This window comes from Salvelinus namaycush, chromosome 28 (genome assembly GCF_016432855.1).
Source record: "Salvelinus namaycush isolate Seneca chromosome 28, SaNama_1.0, whole genome shotgun sequence".
NCBI lineage: Eukaryota > Metazoa > Chordata > Actinopteri > Salmoniformes > Salmonidae > Salvelinus > Salvelinus namaycush.
The window spans coordinates 37724942-37740739 of NC_052334.1; the positions used below are offsets into that span (position 1 = coordinate 37724942).

Below are 15798 nucleotides of genomic sequence, written 5' to 3' on the forward strand. Positions count from 1 at the left end.
CACAGAGGAACTCTGGAGCTCTGTCAGAGTGACCATCGGGCTGTTGGTCACCTCCCTGACCAATGCCCTTCTCTCCCGATTGCTCAGTTTGGCCAGGCAGCCAGCTCTAGGAAGAGTCTTGTTGGTTCCAAACTTCTCCCATGTAAGAATGAAGGAGGCCACTGTGTTCTTGGGGACCTTCAATGCTGCAGACATTTTTTGGTAACATTCCCCAGATCTGTGCCTCGACACAATCTTGTCTCGAGCTCTACGGACAATTACCAGCAACCTCATGGCTTGGATTTTGCTCTGACATGCACTGTCAACTGTGGGACCTTAAATAGAGAGGTGTGTGGCTTTCCAAACCATGTTCAATCAATTTAATTTACTACAGGTGGACTCCAATCAAGTTGTAGAAACATCTCAAGGATGATCAATGGAAACAGGATGCACCTGAGCTCAATTTCGAGTCTCATAGCAAAGGGTCTGAATACTTATGCAAATAAGGTATTTCTGTTTTTTATTTGTAATAAATTTGCTAACATTTCTAAAAAAACTGTTTTCGTTTTGTCATTATCTGGTATTGTGTGTAGATTGATGAGGAAAAAACGATTTAATCCATTTTAGAATACGGCTGTAACATAACAAAATGTGGAAAAAGTGAAGTTGTCTGGATACTTTCCGAATGCACTGTATTTGACATACGTTGATGTTGATTTATACAGTAATTATTTTTCAACATGTTCTCGCCTTGGATTTTAAGTCACAATCTCTTGGTTCACGGCATACCGCACTTCCTGCTACGCCACCATGTCTGTGTCAATGACTAATTTCACACATTGTACTTCAAAGTAAATCTCAGCTCTGTTGAAAGTACACTTGAGTAAAACTATTATATTTATCATAGTTATTAAAGAGTAACATAATTAAAACAGTAATATGCTCCACCAACATCAGGCAACGATACAGAAAACCCTACAATTGCTGAAATAAGTCAATCAAATAAATGATAAGAGAACATGTCATGTATCAGTATGCCGAGGTGAGTACAGAGTCAGGCGCAGGACACAGAACTGAGTACTTTACTCGGAAAATAATCAACCATAAATTCCACGCAGGGAAAACACACCATAACACAGAAGACTGATAACACTAGACAAGGAACAATCACGCACAAAACATAATGAGAACCAGAGGGTTAAATAGGAAAATAATGATAACGGAATGGGAACCAGGTGTGTACAATCAAGACATAACAAATGGAAAAAGAAACGACGACCGCCGAACGCCGCCCGAACAAGGAGAGGCACCAACTTCGGCGGAAGTCGTGACAGAACAGTCCGATTAACTGATGATTGACACAGATATGGTGGTGTAGACGGGAGATTGGAATGCGTTGAACCTGAAAGTTGTGAGTTCAAATCCCAGGTGAGGACACGTTCCAGTTAAATAATAACTACTGTAAACATGCACAATGTCAACCTATGTTAAATATGAACACTACCGGTCAAAAGTTTTAGAACACCTACTCATTCAAGGGTTTTTCTTTATTTTTCCTATTTTCTACATTGTAGAGTAATAGTGAAGACATGAAAACTATGAAATAACACATATGGAATCATGTAGTAACCAAAAAAGTGTTAAATAAATCTAAATATATTTGAGATTTGAGATTCTTCAAATAGCCACATTTTGCCTTGATGACAGCTTTGCACACTCTTGGCATTCTCTCAACCAGCTTCATGAGGTAGTCACCTGGAATACATTTCAATTAACAGGTGTGCCTTTTTAAAAGTTAATTTGTGGAATTTATTTCCTTCTTAATGCATAAGAGCCAATCAGTTGTGTTGTGACTAGGTAGGGGTGTTCAACAGAAGAGCCATGTTTGGTAAAAGACTAAGTCCATATTATGGCAAGAGCAGCTCAAATAAGCAAAGAGAAACAACAGTCCATCATTACTTTAAGACATGAAGGTCAGTCAATACGGAAATTTCAAAAACTTTAAAAGTGTCTTCAAGTACAGTTGCAAAAACCATCAATCGCTATCATGAAACTGGCTCCCATGAGGACCACCACAGGAATGGAAGACCGAGTTAGCTCTGCTGCAGAGGATACAGTGGCTTGTGAAAGTATTCACCCCCCTTGGCATTTTTCCTATTTTGTTGCCTTACAACCTGCAATTAAAATGTATTTTTGGGGGGCTTTGTATCATTTGATTTACACAACACGCCTACCACTTTGAAGATGCAAAATATGTTGTATTGTGAAACAAACAACAAATAAGACAAAAAATCCTGAAAAGTTGAGCGTGCATAACTATTCACCCCCCAAAGTCAATACTTTGTAGAGCCACGTTTTGCAGCAATTACAGCTGCAAGTATCTAGGGGTATGTCTCTATAAGCTTGGCACATCTAGCCACTGGGATTGTTGCCCATTCTTCAAGGCAAAACTGCTCCAGCTTCTTCAAGTTGGAAGGGTTCCGCTGGTGTACAGCAATCTTTAAGTCATACCACAGATTCTGAATTGAATTGAGGTCTGGGCTTTGACTGGGCCATTCCAAGACATTTAAATGTTTCCCCTTAAACCACTCAAGTGTTGCTTTAGCAGTATGCTTAGGGTCATTGGCCTGCTGGAAGGTGAACCTCCGTCCCAGTCTCAAATCTCTGGAAGACTGAAACCGGTTTCCCTCAAGAATTTCCTTGTATTTAGTGCCATCCATCATTCCTTCAATTCTGACCAGTTTGAAAGTCCCTGCCGATGAAAAACATCCCCACAGAATGATGCTGCCACCACCATGCTTCACTGTGGGGATGTTCTCGGGGTGATGAGAGGTGTTGGGTTTGCGCCAGGCATAGCGTTTTCCTTCCCACATGCCTTTTTGCGAACACCAAACGTGTTTGCTTATTTTTTCTTTAAGCAATGGCTTTTTTCTGGACACTCTTCTGTAAGCCCAGCTCCGTGGAGTGTATGGCTTAAAGTGGTCCTATGAACAGATACTCCAATCTCCGCTGTGGAGCTTTGCAGGTCCTTCAGGGTTATCTTTGGTCTTTTTGTTGCCTCTCTGAATAATGCCCTCCTTGCCTGGTCCGTAAGTTTTGGTGGGCGGCCCACTCTTGGCAGGTTTTATGGTGCCATATTCTTTGTATTTTTATATTGGATTAAATGGTGCTCCGTGGGATGTTCAAAGTTTCTGATATTTTTTTATAACCCAACCCTGATCTGTACTTCTCCACAACTTTGTCCCTGACCTGTTTCGAGAGCTCCTTGGTCTTCATGGTGTCGCTTGCTTGGTGGTGCCCCTTGCTTAGTGGTGTTGCAGACTCTGGGGCCTTTCAGAACAGGTGTATATATACTGAGATAATGTGACACTTAGATTGCACACAGGTGGACTTTATTTAACTAATTATGTGACTTCTGAAGGTAATTGGTTGCAACAGATCTTATTTAGGCTCTTCATAGCAAAAGGTGTGAATACGTATCCACGCACCACTTTTCCGTTATTTTTTTTTAAACAGTTATTTTTTACATTTCACTTCACTAATTTGGACTATTTTGTGTATGTCCATTACATGAAATTCAAATAAAAATCCATTTAAATGACAGGTTGTAATGCAACAAAATAGGAAAAACATCACGGGGGATGAATACTTTTGCAAGGCACTGTAAGTTCATTAGAGTTACCAGCCTCAGAAATTGCAGCCCAAATAAATGCTTAAGAGAGTTCAACAGACACATCTCAACATCAACTGTTCAGAGGAGACTGTGTGAATCAGGCCTCCATGGTCGAATTGCTGCAAAGAAACCACTACTAAAGGACACCAATAATAAGAAGAGACTTGCTTGTGCCAAGAAACACGAGCAATAGACATTAGACCGGTGGAAATGTGTCCTTGGGTCTGGAGTCCAAATTGGAGATTTTTGGTTCCAACCACTGTCTTTGTGAGACGCGGTGTAGGTGAACAGATGATCTCTGTATGTGTATTTCCCACCGTAAAGCATGGAGCAGGAGGTGTTATGGTGTGTGGGTGCTTTGCTGCTGACACTGTCTGTGATTTATTTAGAATTCAAGGCACACTTAACCAGCATGGCTACCACAGCATTCTGCAGCGATACTCCATCCCATCTGGTTTGGGCTTAGTAGGACTATCATTTGTTTTTCAACAGAACAATGACCCAACACACCTCCAGGCTGTGTAAGGGCTATTTTACCAAGGAGGAGAGTGATGGAGCGTTGACCTGGCCTCCACAATCCCCCGACCTCAACCTGAGATGTTTTGGGATGAGTCGGACCTCAGAGTGAAGGAAAAGCAGCCAACAAGTGCTCAGCATATGTGGGAACTCCTTCAAGACTGTTGGAAAAGCATTCCAGGTGAAGCTGGTTGAGAGAATGCCAAGAGTGTGCAAAGCTGTCATCAAGGCAAAGGGTGGCTATTTGAAGAATCTCAAATATAAAATATATTTTGATTTGTTTAACACTTTTTTGGTTACTATGTGATTCCATATTTGTTATTTCATAGTTTTGATGTCATCACTATTATTCCGCAATGTAGAAAAGAGTAAAAATAAAGAAAAACCCTGGAATGAGTAGGTGTTCTAAAACTTTTGACCGGTAGTGTATGTTGAAAATGTTGTATGTTAAAAGCAATGTTTGTGTCTGTAACCAGTTACACAGACTTTTTTAGTTAAGATGCCCAAATAATAGTTGTATGAACATATGAGACAAGTTGAACAAACACATAATTTGATGTTTACTGAATTTTTTGCCCAAGTTTTCTAAAGTTGGCGCTAGGTTTGGGCCAACTAAACATTTTAAGTTCAGTTAACACTTTAACTGAAAAGGTTAGTAAACTAAAATAGGCTGTGGAACCAGTTACTTAATAATAATTAGTTGAAACAACTGTATATTTTTTACGGTGTGTCCATCAACTATAAATAGAATAGAGTAAGATCCTTCTCTCCGTGTAACAGTTTCACAATGAAAAAGAAACGTAAATTATGTACACACTAGTGTATGCAAAACAAAAACATAAAAAACACATCATCATGTTAGGAAATAATCGCATCAAATAAATTCGATTATTGATATGATTGGGCAAAAACTGGTTGAATCAACTTTGTGTCCTTGTCATTTCAACCCCCCAAATCTGTTAGATGACGTTGAATCAACATGGAAAACTGATTGTATTTGCAAAAAGTCATCAACGTAAGGGCATTTTGTATTTTTTTCACCCAATGTTTTACCTAAATCCAATGACATGGTGAAATGTTTTGTTGATTTCATGTTGAATTCACGGTAGTTGACAACTCAACCAAATGTAAATCAAAACTAGACGCTGAACTGACGTCTGTGCCCAGTGGATAATGTCATAGCCAGCCAATGTACAGAAGTAATGGTTTCAGTCGAGTCTGGTTTGGATAGCTATTACTAATGATGCAGCGGATCTGAAATGCAACGGTCAGTCGCACAGGGAATAACGCGCAATGCGCCGCGAGCCACCATAATCCCCAAATGGGAGCCCTTGCAAAACACAAATAACAAATCTGAATTTTCCAACTGTCAGTTTTTTGTTCAGTTGTATTCACAATTTATTATAATCGGCTTAAGTATATATTACATATTAAACCTGAATTTGAGTATTGTAACGTTAGCTACTGTGTAAAAATTGAGGTCCCCATAATACCATCATTTCATAAAGGTTTATCGTGACCTAAATTGCATCATATGAATGCATTTACAGATATAACACCACACAGGGGTATCTGTATTGTATGCTGTATTGTATAGAGCAATAATGCAAACAAAATAGGACATGGAAGACATATGTTCAGGATATGCAAAATCTGAAGCGTAAGAGTTTATGGAAAGCTTTTTTAAAGTGATCATTGGACATGGTATATATAATTGGATTGATTAACGAGTTGAGATAACCAAGCCAGGTGAAAAAGTCAAACAACTCAGGGTAAAAACAAGTTTCACATGCGGCCACCACCAGGGTGTATATGAAAAAGGGCAACCAGCATATAATGTATGCGCCTAATATTATTCCCAATGTTTTGGTCGCTTTCCTCTCTCTAGCAGCTGATATTTTTTTCTTCTCCAAAAGTGCGTCAGACACGGTTACTTTCACATGGTTCTTACTTGCCAAGGACCCTGTGTCACTGAAGTGGGTATCGTGTCTTTTACACTGAGTAGATGATGTCGATGCCACAGATCCAGGGGAGTTGGTGATCAGGTGCGCTGAAGTGAGTCTTTTCCCTACCTTTTTGGGTGACTGTTTCAAAATGATCTTACGTGCTTCTAAGTATATCCTTCCATAAAGCACAATAAGCAGCAGAGTAGGGATGTAGAATGCTCCAAACGTGGAGTAAATAGTGTAGAAAATGTGATCCGTGTTGACATTGCATTCAGTTAACTCCTCCGCTTTCACCTGGCGCCAGAAAAGCGGGGGCAGGGAGATGGAGATAGCGATGACCCAAGCCGTCACGATCATTCCCGCCGCGCGCGCTGGCGTGCGCTTTTTGGAGTACTCAACGGCGTCTGTTATTGCCCAGTATCGATCCAAAGCGATTATGCATAAGTGAAGGATAGAAGCAGTGCAACATGTTATATCTGAGGATAACCAAATGTCACATGTAACTTGTCCCAAAGTCCAGGTGTGACTCACCGTGTACAGGACGCATATTGGCATCACCAAAATGGACACCAAGAGGTCGGTGACAGCTAGAGACGCTATGAGAAAGTTTGCTGGGGTGTGCAGTTTCTTAGACTGATAAATCGTTGCAATGACAAATGCGTTGGATAAAGTAGTAGCGAGTGTGACAACGAAGAGAATCACTGCCAAACTGGTTTGATACGCCAAACTCTCATCATTTTCATCAAGCTCTGAAGATTCTGTCACATTGGTATCGTTTGTGATATTCATCATTTGTCCATATAATGCAGGAGTTGACTGGAGTTGACGCTCCATCCCCTTAGTCGTTTTTCTCCATCACTGATTGATTAATCATTTTGAAACAGTGTGGTCAGTCCAAAGAGAAGGGATATTCTTCTTATGTTGCCAAGTCTCCAACATCCATTTTTTTCTTAATAAATTTCAATCAATCTAGTAAAGTATTTTGGGACAGGAAACATTGTTGTCCGTTTCTTCTTCATTTTTTTTTCATCGCAGAAGCGACCCAATTATAATTGTTGATGTAAAAAAAGGATTTTGAAGTAAATATCCATTATGTTCTCTGGAAAATGTATAACAACGTCTGTCCTCAACTGTTGTAACAGTTTAGCTATCTGAACAAAATAAATAGTATGTCTATAGAAAGTTTATCAAAATAAACCTTGAGACTGATGAAAGAACAATGACTTGCAGCCATTTGACAAATGCATTTGCATTGTAATCCTTGTCTCCTGGAGTTGTCTTACAGGCTGCTTCAGTTGAATGGCGAGGAGACCTCCACTCTTGGTTTTATACAGCTGCTGCAGCCTGCCTCTGACAGCAAACATTAACATGCAGCATTGATCACAGTGATTCTTCTGGAGAGGTGAGCACATCTCCACTGGGTCATAGTGCCCTGCGATTTCTACCTGTCACCATGAGTCATGTATTTACCCTTTATCATTAATATCCATGTTTACTAGACCTATATTGAACCTGAACAACACACAAACGATAGACTACTAGAGATAAAACAATTTCAACATGGAATAGATCCATCACTTCCTACCTCTGTCAAATCATTGGCCACTCATGGTCTGAGTAAATACATTACCAGAGGCATTGTATACCTTTACTGCATTTAGACAATAGGCCTACATATCACATCAAATCATTCATTTAATTTCCAACACGTATAGTAGGCTACAATGGTCTTGAGCTACGTGTATCTTCCAAGGTTGTGGTCAGATATTATGTATTGTGCTGGGATTGGGAGACTGCAGAGCAATGTTCATGTAAAAATTATTAATGTTCTCCAATAAAAGAGAAGATTCCTCCACTTTGTGTGAAAGTGTAGTCATTTATTTGGCAGGTAGGAGTAGAGGTGTGACAGTATTCCCAGTGGAGGGACATGTGAAGGTGAAGCCTCTCTCCTCCATCATATCATGTTCACCAGAGTGCAGGGTTAGGGGGCAGCATTTTCACGTTCGGATGAAAAGCGTGCCCAGAGTAAACTGCCTGCTACTCATGCCCAGAAGCTAATATATGCATATCATTAGTAGATTTGGATAGAAAACACTCTGAAGTTTCTAAAACTGTTTGAATGATGTCTGTGAGTATAACAGAACTCATATGGCAGGCGAAAACCTGAGAAAAACCCAACCAGGAAGTGGGAAATCTGAGGTTTGTAGTTTTTCAAGTCATTGCCTTTCGAATATACAGTGTAAATGGGGTCATATTGCACTTCCTACGGCTTCCACTAGATGTCAACAGTCTTTAGAACCTTGTTTCAGGCTTCTACTATGAAGGGGGAATGAATTAGAGCTGTTTGAACCAGGTGTCTGGCAGAATGCCATGAGCTAATTCTCACGCGTTCCTGCAGCGAGCTGCATTCCTTTTCATTTCTAAAGACAAAGGAATTGTCCGGTTGAAACATTATTGAAGATTTATGATAAAACATCCTAAAGATTGATTCTATACATCGTTTGACATGTTTCTACGAACTGTAATAGAACTTTTTTGACTTTTCGTCTGGACTTTCGTCTGGACTTGCCCACGCCTTTCTGAATTTCGATTGGTGAACTAAACGCGCTAACAAAAAGGAGGTATTTGGACATAAAGATGAACTTTATCGAACAAAACTAAAATTTATTGTGGAACTGGGATTCCTGGGAGTGCATTCTGATGAAGATCATCAAAGGTAAGTGAATATTTATAACGCTATTTCTGACTTTTACTGACTCCACAACATGGCGGGTATCTGTATGGCTTGTTTTTGTGGCTTAGCGCTGTACTCAGATTATTGCATGTTGTGCTTTTTCTGTAAAGCTTTTTTGAAATCTGACACAGCGGCTGCATTAAGGAGAAGTATATCTTTAATTCTATGCATAACACTTGTATATTTTATCAAAGTTTATGATGAGTATTTCTGTAAATTGATGTGGCTCTCTGCAAATTCGCCGGATGTTTTCGAGGCACAACATTACTGAACATAACGCGGCAATGTAAACTGAGATTTTTGGATATAAATATGAACTTTATCGAACAAAACATACACGTATTGTGTAACATGAAGTCCTATGAGTGCCATCTGATGAAGATCATCAAAGGTTAGTGATTCATTTTATCTCTATTTCTGCTTTTTGTGACTCCTCTCTTTGGCTGGAAAATGGCTGTATGTTTTTCTGTGACTAGGCGCTGACCTAACATAATCGAATGGTGTGCTTTCGCTGTAAAGCCTTTTTGAAATCGGTCACGATGGCTAGATTAACAAGAAGTTAAGCTTTAATTTGGTGTATTGCACTTGTGAATGTATGAAAGTTAAATATTTCAAAACAATATTTTTGAATTTCACGCTCTGCCATTTCAGCGGATGTTGTCGAGGGGTTCCGCTAGCCTTAAGATTAAGCTTGTTTGATTAGATCTTATTGGAGTTGTTGCAGCTTGAGTCAGGCAAATGTAGAACTTTCTTTAATATCACAAAACATAATGATTGTCATGGTGTCTTTCAAGTGTGTGCCACAATAGAAACTAAATTTAAAAAATATTGCTTTGCAAATAAGACACATAAGGACAGGGAGAGACCATCATTGACCAGCATTGATGATACTATTAGGAAACCATACCAATACATGAGGGAAAATGCTTTTATCCTTTGTGAATGAAAGAGTACTTTCTTAGTGTCAGGCTATGATCAAAGTAAACATACATGTATTCCATTACATATTGTGGCACAATCTGTGCTGTTGGTGAGAGAGAGACTTGGAGTGCACTTGTTGTCTGATTGAAATTGTGGTTTTGATTGCTCACCATCGAACCCTTTCCTCCAATCAGTCACAAAGCCAAGCATAATGAAAAGGATATTTCAATTTGTACTTCCAGGGGCGTCATGCACCCCAAATATCTGAGGGGGCACAAAGTACATGAGGATTGCTGGAAGGTAGTCCGCAGGGGGCTATGCACCCCATCAAGAAGTTGGAGAATTTAGCATTTTTCAAACACCTGAAACAGCTTTTCCTGCAATCTAGAGCCATAATCATTATGCTTAATTCTATGTAAAAAAATATATATAATGTTTTTTTCTGCATACAGTATCTAAGCATACTACCTCTTGAGCTGTCTGCATACTCCTGACTGCTGTTTTTTTTTTAAGAAACTAAATATGCTTCTCTTCATCTCTGCTTAAATCTGGGTAAAGAGTGGTATAGGTATAGAGTGGTTATACTTGTTTGTAGACCGTTCGGACGCTACAGACGTTTTGTGAGAAGACCGATTTTCGGGATTTCTCCTGGTCTGACAGACACCGCTATAGCTCGGCCACCTTCCACTGAATTGAGACAGTTATCTCTGGCTTAAACAGACGGATTTTGATGAAGATTTCTTTATTATGCTAAGTACATTTTCGCGGGGCGCGGAAATCAACTTTAGGGTGTTTTAAAGAAACTAAATATGCTTCTCTGCATCTCTGCTCCAATCTGGATAAAATATTGAAAGGAATGTGAGTTTTATTCAGTACATTTGTTAAATGCTTGTTTTTCTAAAGTATTTTCTAGACAAGCTAGGTACTCTGACTTTATTGATAGTTAGTTATGAGGTTGGGAGATTAGGAACCTATCTGGGCTAGCTAAAGCCAACTTCATAAAATTGCTAGGTGGCTGGTAGTGTCTTGGTCAGTTTCTCCATAATTCAAAGGTTTAGGTGTAATAACAATGTGGTAATGTGGTGTGGTAATAATAAACATGCCCAAGGATCGCTGTGCCCTTTTGGTACAGATAAAAATTGATTTATATGGCAATTTAGTTATTCTGTTTCATACTTTGCAGAGACTGAAAACGTCATGCCATGTAAAAAATAAAAAGGTCTGGAAGCAAACATTCCAGCATTATTATTTTTTATATTACATTTCTTCCAATACGATATGGACCATTGGGCCTGCAACAAATATTTATAGTACATGTAATATATTTTTGAAAGGGGGCACATCAAAGGCATAACTTATTGACTTTTTTGCTAAGTAAATATCTCCATAAATGACAGCAATCAGCTTTTAAATGATGGTTTATGATGTATATGATTGACATAGGGTATTTTCCCACTGGGCACAGATGTAAGTTCAATGTCTAGTTTTGATTTACATTTGTTTGAGCTGTCAACTAACGTGAATTCAACGTAAAATCAACAACAAATGTCACCATGTCATTGGATTTAGGTTTAAAGTGGGGTGAAAAAAATATGAAATGCCCTTACGTTGAGAAGTTTTTGCAAATCCAATCAGTTTTCCACGTTCTTTCAACGTCATCATATCGATTTTCGGGGTTGAAATGACATGGAAACAACATGGATTCAACAGGTTTTTGCCCAGTGGGTTATTAAGAGACATTATTGATATTTCTCACAACCCACTGCCAGTGCAGTAGACGAGGATCTGAAGATCAATTCCATCCAGCACATTTATGACCCATGAAGTAACCAGTCATGCCACTGCAGAGATGGAGAGACTGCCTTTCATCACCTTAGATAGAGGCACAAGAGGCATCATGTCAGCCATATGTGTATATATAGCAGAAAAGTATTCAAATAGTATGTATTTTCTTTCAAATACTTTAGCTGCACTTTATTGAGCTTGACTTACGAAATGGAAGCAATGGAATAGTCCCAGAAGTGCAAGCCTGTTACCCCAACCATCTGGCACTCCATGCAGGCTCAATCAAACACTCAGTCAAACTTTGCTGATTGACATGTTGATTGTAGACCAAGTTTGAAGTGTACTGGGTAGCTCAAGTATTCAAATGACAATAGAATGGATTGAGCTGCTCTTTCAAGCAGGCTTATTTAACAAGGCCAATTTCTCTGTTCTGAACTAATATATGTCAAGGGGGAAATTACTTTTACATTTCTTCACATTTGGTTCAAAGGTTCAGAGCTCCCTTTGATTTCCTTTAGTCATCTGTTCAAACTCTGGTTTGACCTCTAACAAAAGCATAAGATATTATGGTGGCAAACAAGCCAATGGGAACTTTTTCAAAATTGTTCAGGGATGACAAAGTGGTGTCAAATATATCATAGTTTGTCCACTGGGCACAGACGTCAATGCAACGTCTATTCCAAGTTGGTTCAACGTAATTTCATTGAAATTATGTGGAATCCCGCGTTGATTCAACCAGTTTTGTGCCCAGCGGATAGTTATCTAATTTCAATGAGGAACCATAAACGTCTTGGCGCTGGCTTAGTGCGGAGAATTTAACGTAAGATTCTTCACACCTTTTGGACTGTCTGCGGTGCGTCATAACTGTCAATACAATTGTAAACTGTACTACGTCTACGTTACCTTTTTGTTACACGAGGGGAGGCCCTCGGGACATGTTAAATACAGGTCTGTCAAATAAATGACAAAGAGTTAGCCAAAGTGCCAAGGTTTATTACAGATAAGACACACTAAATACAATTCATAAAACAGGTCACCACAACTTGAACCGACTCACTGGCTGTAACTGTGGCTTAGAGGGCACACACAATGAATTAGCAGCAGGGCAAGAAATAATAGCAAGTATTCGAGACGTAATCCTTGCGCATGTACAACACTTCTAGGAGAATAGCATGCACTTTAGATAAAGTAAATTCACACTATCACAGGTGTGTTATCATCTTACCAAATTAGCATGAGGAAGCGCATGTGAATTAATAAGACTTGCCTGCTCTTTAACTAAATAGTTCCCTCCTAAGAACAGCCAGCCGTAAAGGTCTCTGGGGAAGTGGTCACAAAATGAACAGATAGACAAACAATTTTTTTTTTTTTTATGAACTAGTCTGCCAAGTAGTTTACTCCAATTAGGGGAGGGGTGGTAGGGTTAGGGGAAAATAATAAAGGAAAATATATAAAGAATTTTTTTTTTTTTTTTTTTTATATATATATTTACTAAAAAATATACATTATATGGGGGGTTGGAAATGATGCAGACAATCACATTGATGCAAGCCACAATTTATCCGCAAAATTAAAGCTGATTTACCCCCTAAAAATACAGTTCATTTGCTAAGGTGGACTAGACAGAATATCAAACCCTACCTGCCTACCGCAAGGCACACAAACGAATACTACAGTAAGAGCAGTGATAAGCTGCTTCTCCCCAAAACAGCGTTGAAGACGTTGCAAACCTTTGACGAACTGCCACAACCACAGCCCACGGGTATGGACAAGAGTGTGCGCCCTTCCTTCTTCTTCTTCCGCTTCTTCTTCTTCTTCTTCTTCAAGGCTTTATTGACGGACTATATTCAGAAAGGCGCATTGCTGCCTTGGGGTTGGGGTAAAAACTGAGCTACCTGCACCCTTCCTTGTCGTCCATGGCAAAACCACAAGCTCGCTAGTTGAGAGTTCCGTCTCACTACTTATCTCCAAATCTCACCTTGTCTCGCACCAGCCACTAGCTGTCACTGGCTACATAATGTAACATCAACAGGGGTATTTTGATTATTGCTGACTCGATGAGGTCATAGACGAGGGATATTCAAACCCTACCCTGGAGTACTGATGGTTTCTGTTCTACTTGGATTGTCTTCCTTTAGATGGCATCATTCTAACGCGATGAGCGACGGCCGTCTGATATGAGACAACGGTTCTACTTGATAATTAATTGCACCCACCTGGTGTCCAAGGTGTATATCATTCCCTGATAGGAGGGCAATAATGAAAAAAAGCAGTGGAACTGGCTTCAAGGTCCAGATTCAAGGTCCAGAATTTGAGGGTCAAATAGACTAATATCTCATGTTTCACAATGTTGTTTAAAATGGTCACTCTATACATATTTATATGAGAACCAAAGGCCATCTGACCTCAGCACTTTTAATCTAACAACATTATTTGGTTATACCGTAATCAAATGCTGCTTCCAGGCAATGTCAAGATGGACTGACCATAAATGGGAGCTAGATGCAGATGAACTAAGCACCCTAAGATTTATGGGGTATCACACTGTAGAAGGAGCACTGAGTATCCTTTCAAAGTCATCAAAGGTATTACCAAGAGAGGTGTCTCCTTGAGTGGAAAACCAAAGACTTACCAGTATTGTTGTCCTCTAAGAGACATGGCTATTCCTGAAAACATATCTAAACGCTCTTGATTGATTATGGCTGTAAGAGTTTCACTGATGGGGCTTATGTCAGTAGCATTTAGAAGAAGTTGTGGCTTCAAGGAATTTATGAACCCTTGTTCTGAGTGTTGTATTATTGTCTCTTTATGCTGTTACTGTAGTCTTTTACACTGTAGTTTTAACAACTGGTTGCAGCCAGGATCAAATTGTTTCCACCCATGAAGCCTACCATTATTATCATGGTTTCAATCCCCGTTCACGTCAAATGTAGGGGGTCCAGCCAGTGACTGTACCTTGGACATGACTGAGAGCTCCTGCAGACAAATGTCAATTTGACATTGAGAGAGGGACCTTAACTCATCCCCATGGACGAAGCGAGATGGATTTGTCATTACTATGCTCTCTGCTGGGTAGTCTATGGGGCAGCGTCACAACTGTTACTCAGGTATCTCTTCCTACTCTGTGACAGAAAGGGTTGATACAATCAATATTCTCCATTTGTTCCTCTTTGTCGTTTTTAATAAGTGTATGAAAGATTTTCACCACTCGTCCATGACAGATGTGTCTCAATCTAAAGAGATTGCTGTGAAAGATAGGCACAGATCCCGAGTAGACAGCCATACCCTCTGCCCGAGACAATAACGGGAAGCCGGGGTCCGGTGGCGGTCTGGAGGTGGTCTTAAGAGCAGACCGGGCTCTCTTCCAGGTATGGCGACAGTGGCGTACAAACATCTGGGCCGAGGGTATGCTGACCTCTTCCTCTTGCTCAGGGAAGAATGGGGACTGATAACCCATTGAACACTTTAACGGCGAGAGACCAGTGGCTAAGCAGGGAAGTGTGTTACGGTCGTATTCCACCCACACAAGTTGCTGGCTCCAGGTGGTGGGGTTGGCGGAGATGAGGCAACAAAGTGTTGTCTCCAGGTCCTGATTGACTCGCTCCGACTGGCCGTTAGAATGGGGGAGAAACCCGGAGGACAGGCTGGCTGATGACCCAATGAGTGTGCAGAACACCTTCCAGAACCGGGATGAGAACTGAGGACCGTTGTCGGAGACTATGTCCACCGGAAGTCCATGGATCTGGAAGACGTGCTGCACCATGAGCTAGGCCATCTCCTTGGCTGAGGGTAGCTTGGGGAGGGGAATTAAATGGGCGGCTTTGGAAAACCTGTCCATTATCATAAGGATAGTGGTGTTGCCATCAGATGGAGCGAGACCAGTGGTGAAGTCCAGGGATATATGTGACCAGAGACGGTGAGGGACAGGAAGTGGTTGAAGGAGGCCAGCCAGAGCTTGCCGATGAGTCTTATTCTGAGCACAGACAGTGCAGGCGGCGACGAACACGGAGACGTCAGGAACCATGGTGGGCCACCAAAAGCGTTGTCGCACAAAGGCCATGGTCCGCCGGGTGCCAGGGTGGCAGGCAAACCTGAAGAAATGAGCCCATTCCAGGACCAGGGAACGGGCAGCGTCTGGGACAAACATCTGGCCCACCCCCAGACCTGGTACTCTATTCCCCAGATGAGTGCAGCCGCCAGACACAAAGTAGGAAGGATGGTCTCGGGGTTCAAGGGAGTAGCAG

General features: G+C 40.6%; 1 protein-coding gene across 1 annotated transcript; it reads right to left on the bottom strand.

Annotated features, from left to right (window-relative positions):
- Positions 1 to 5805: 5805 nt before the first annotated feature.
- htr1b (5-hydroxytryptamine (serotonin) receptor 1B) lies at positions 5806 to 6948 on the bottom strand. Its single transcript, XM_038967943.1, has one exon. The coding sequence runs from the start codon at positions 6946 to 6948 to the stop codon at positions 5806 to 5808; it is 1143 nt and encodes a 380-aa protein (XP_038823871.1).
- Between the last annotated feature and the right edge of the window lie 8850 nt (positions 6949 to 15798).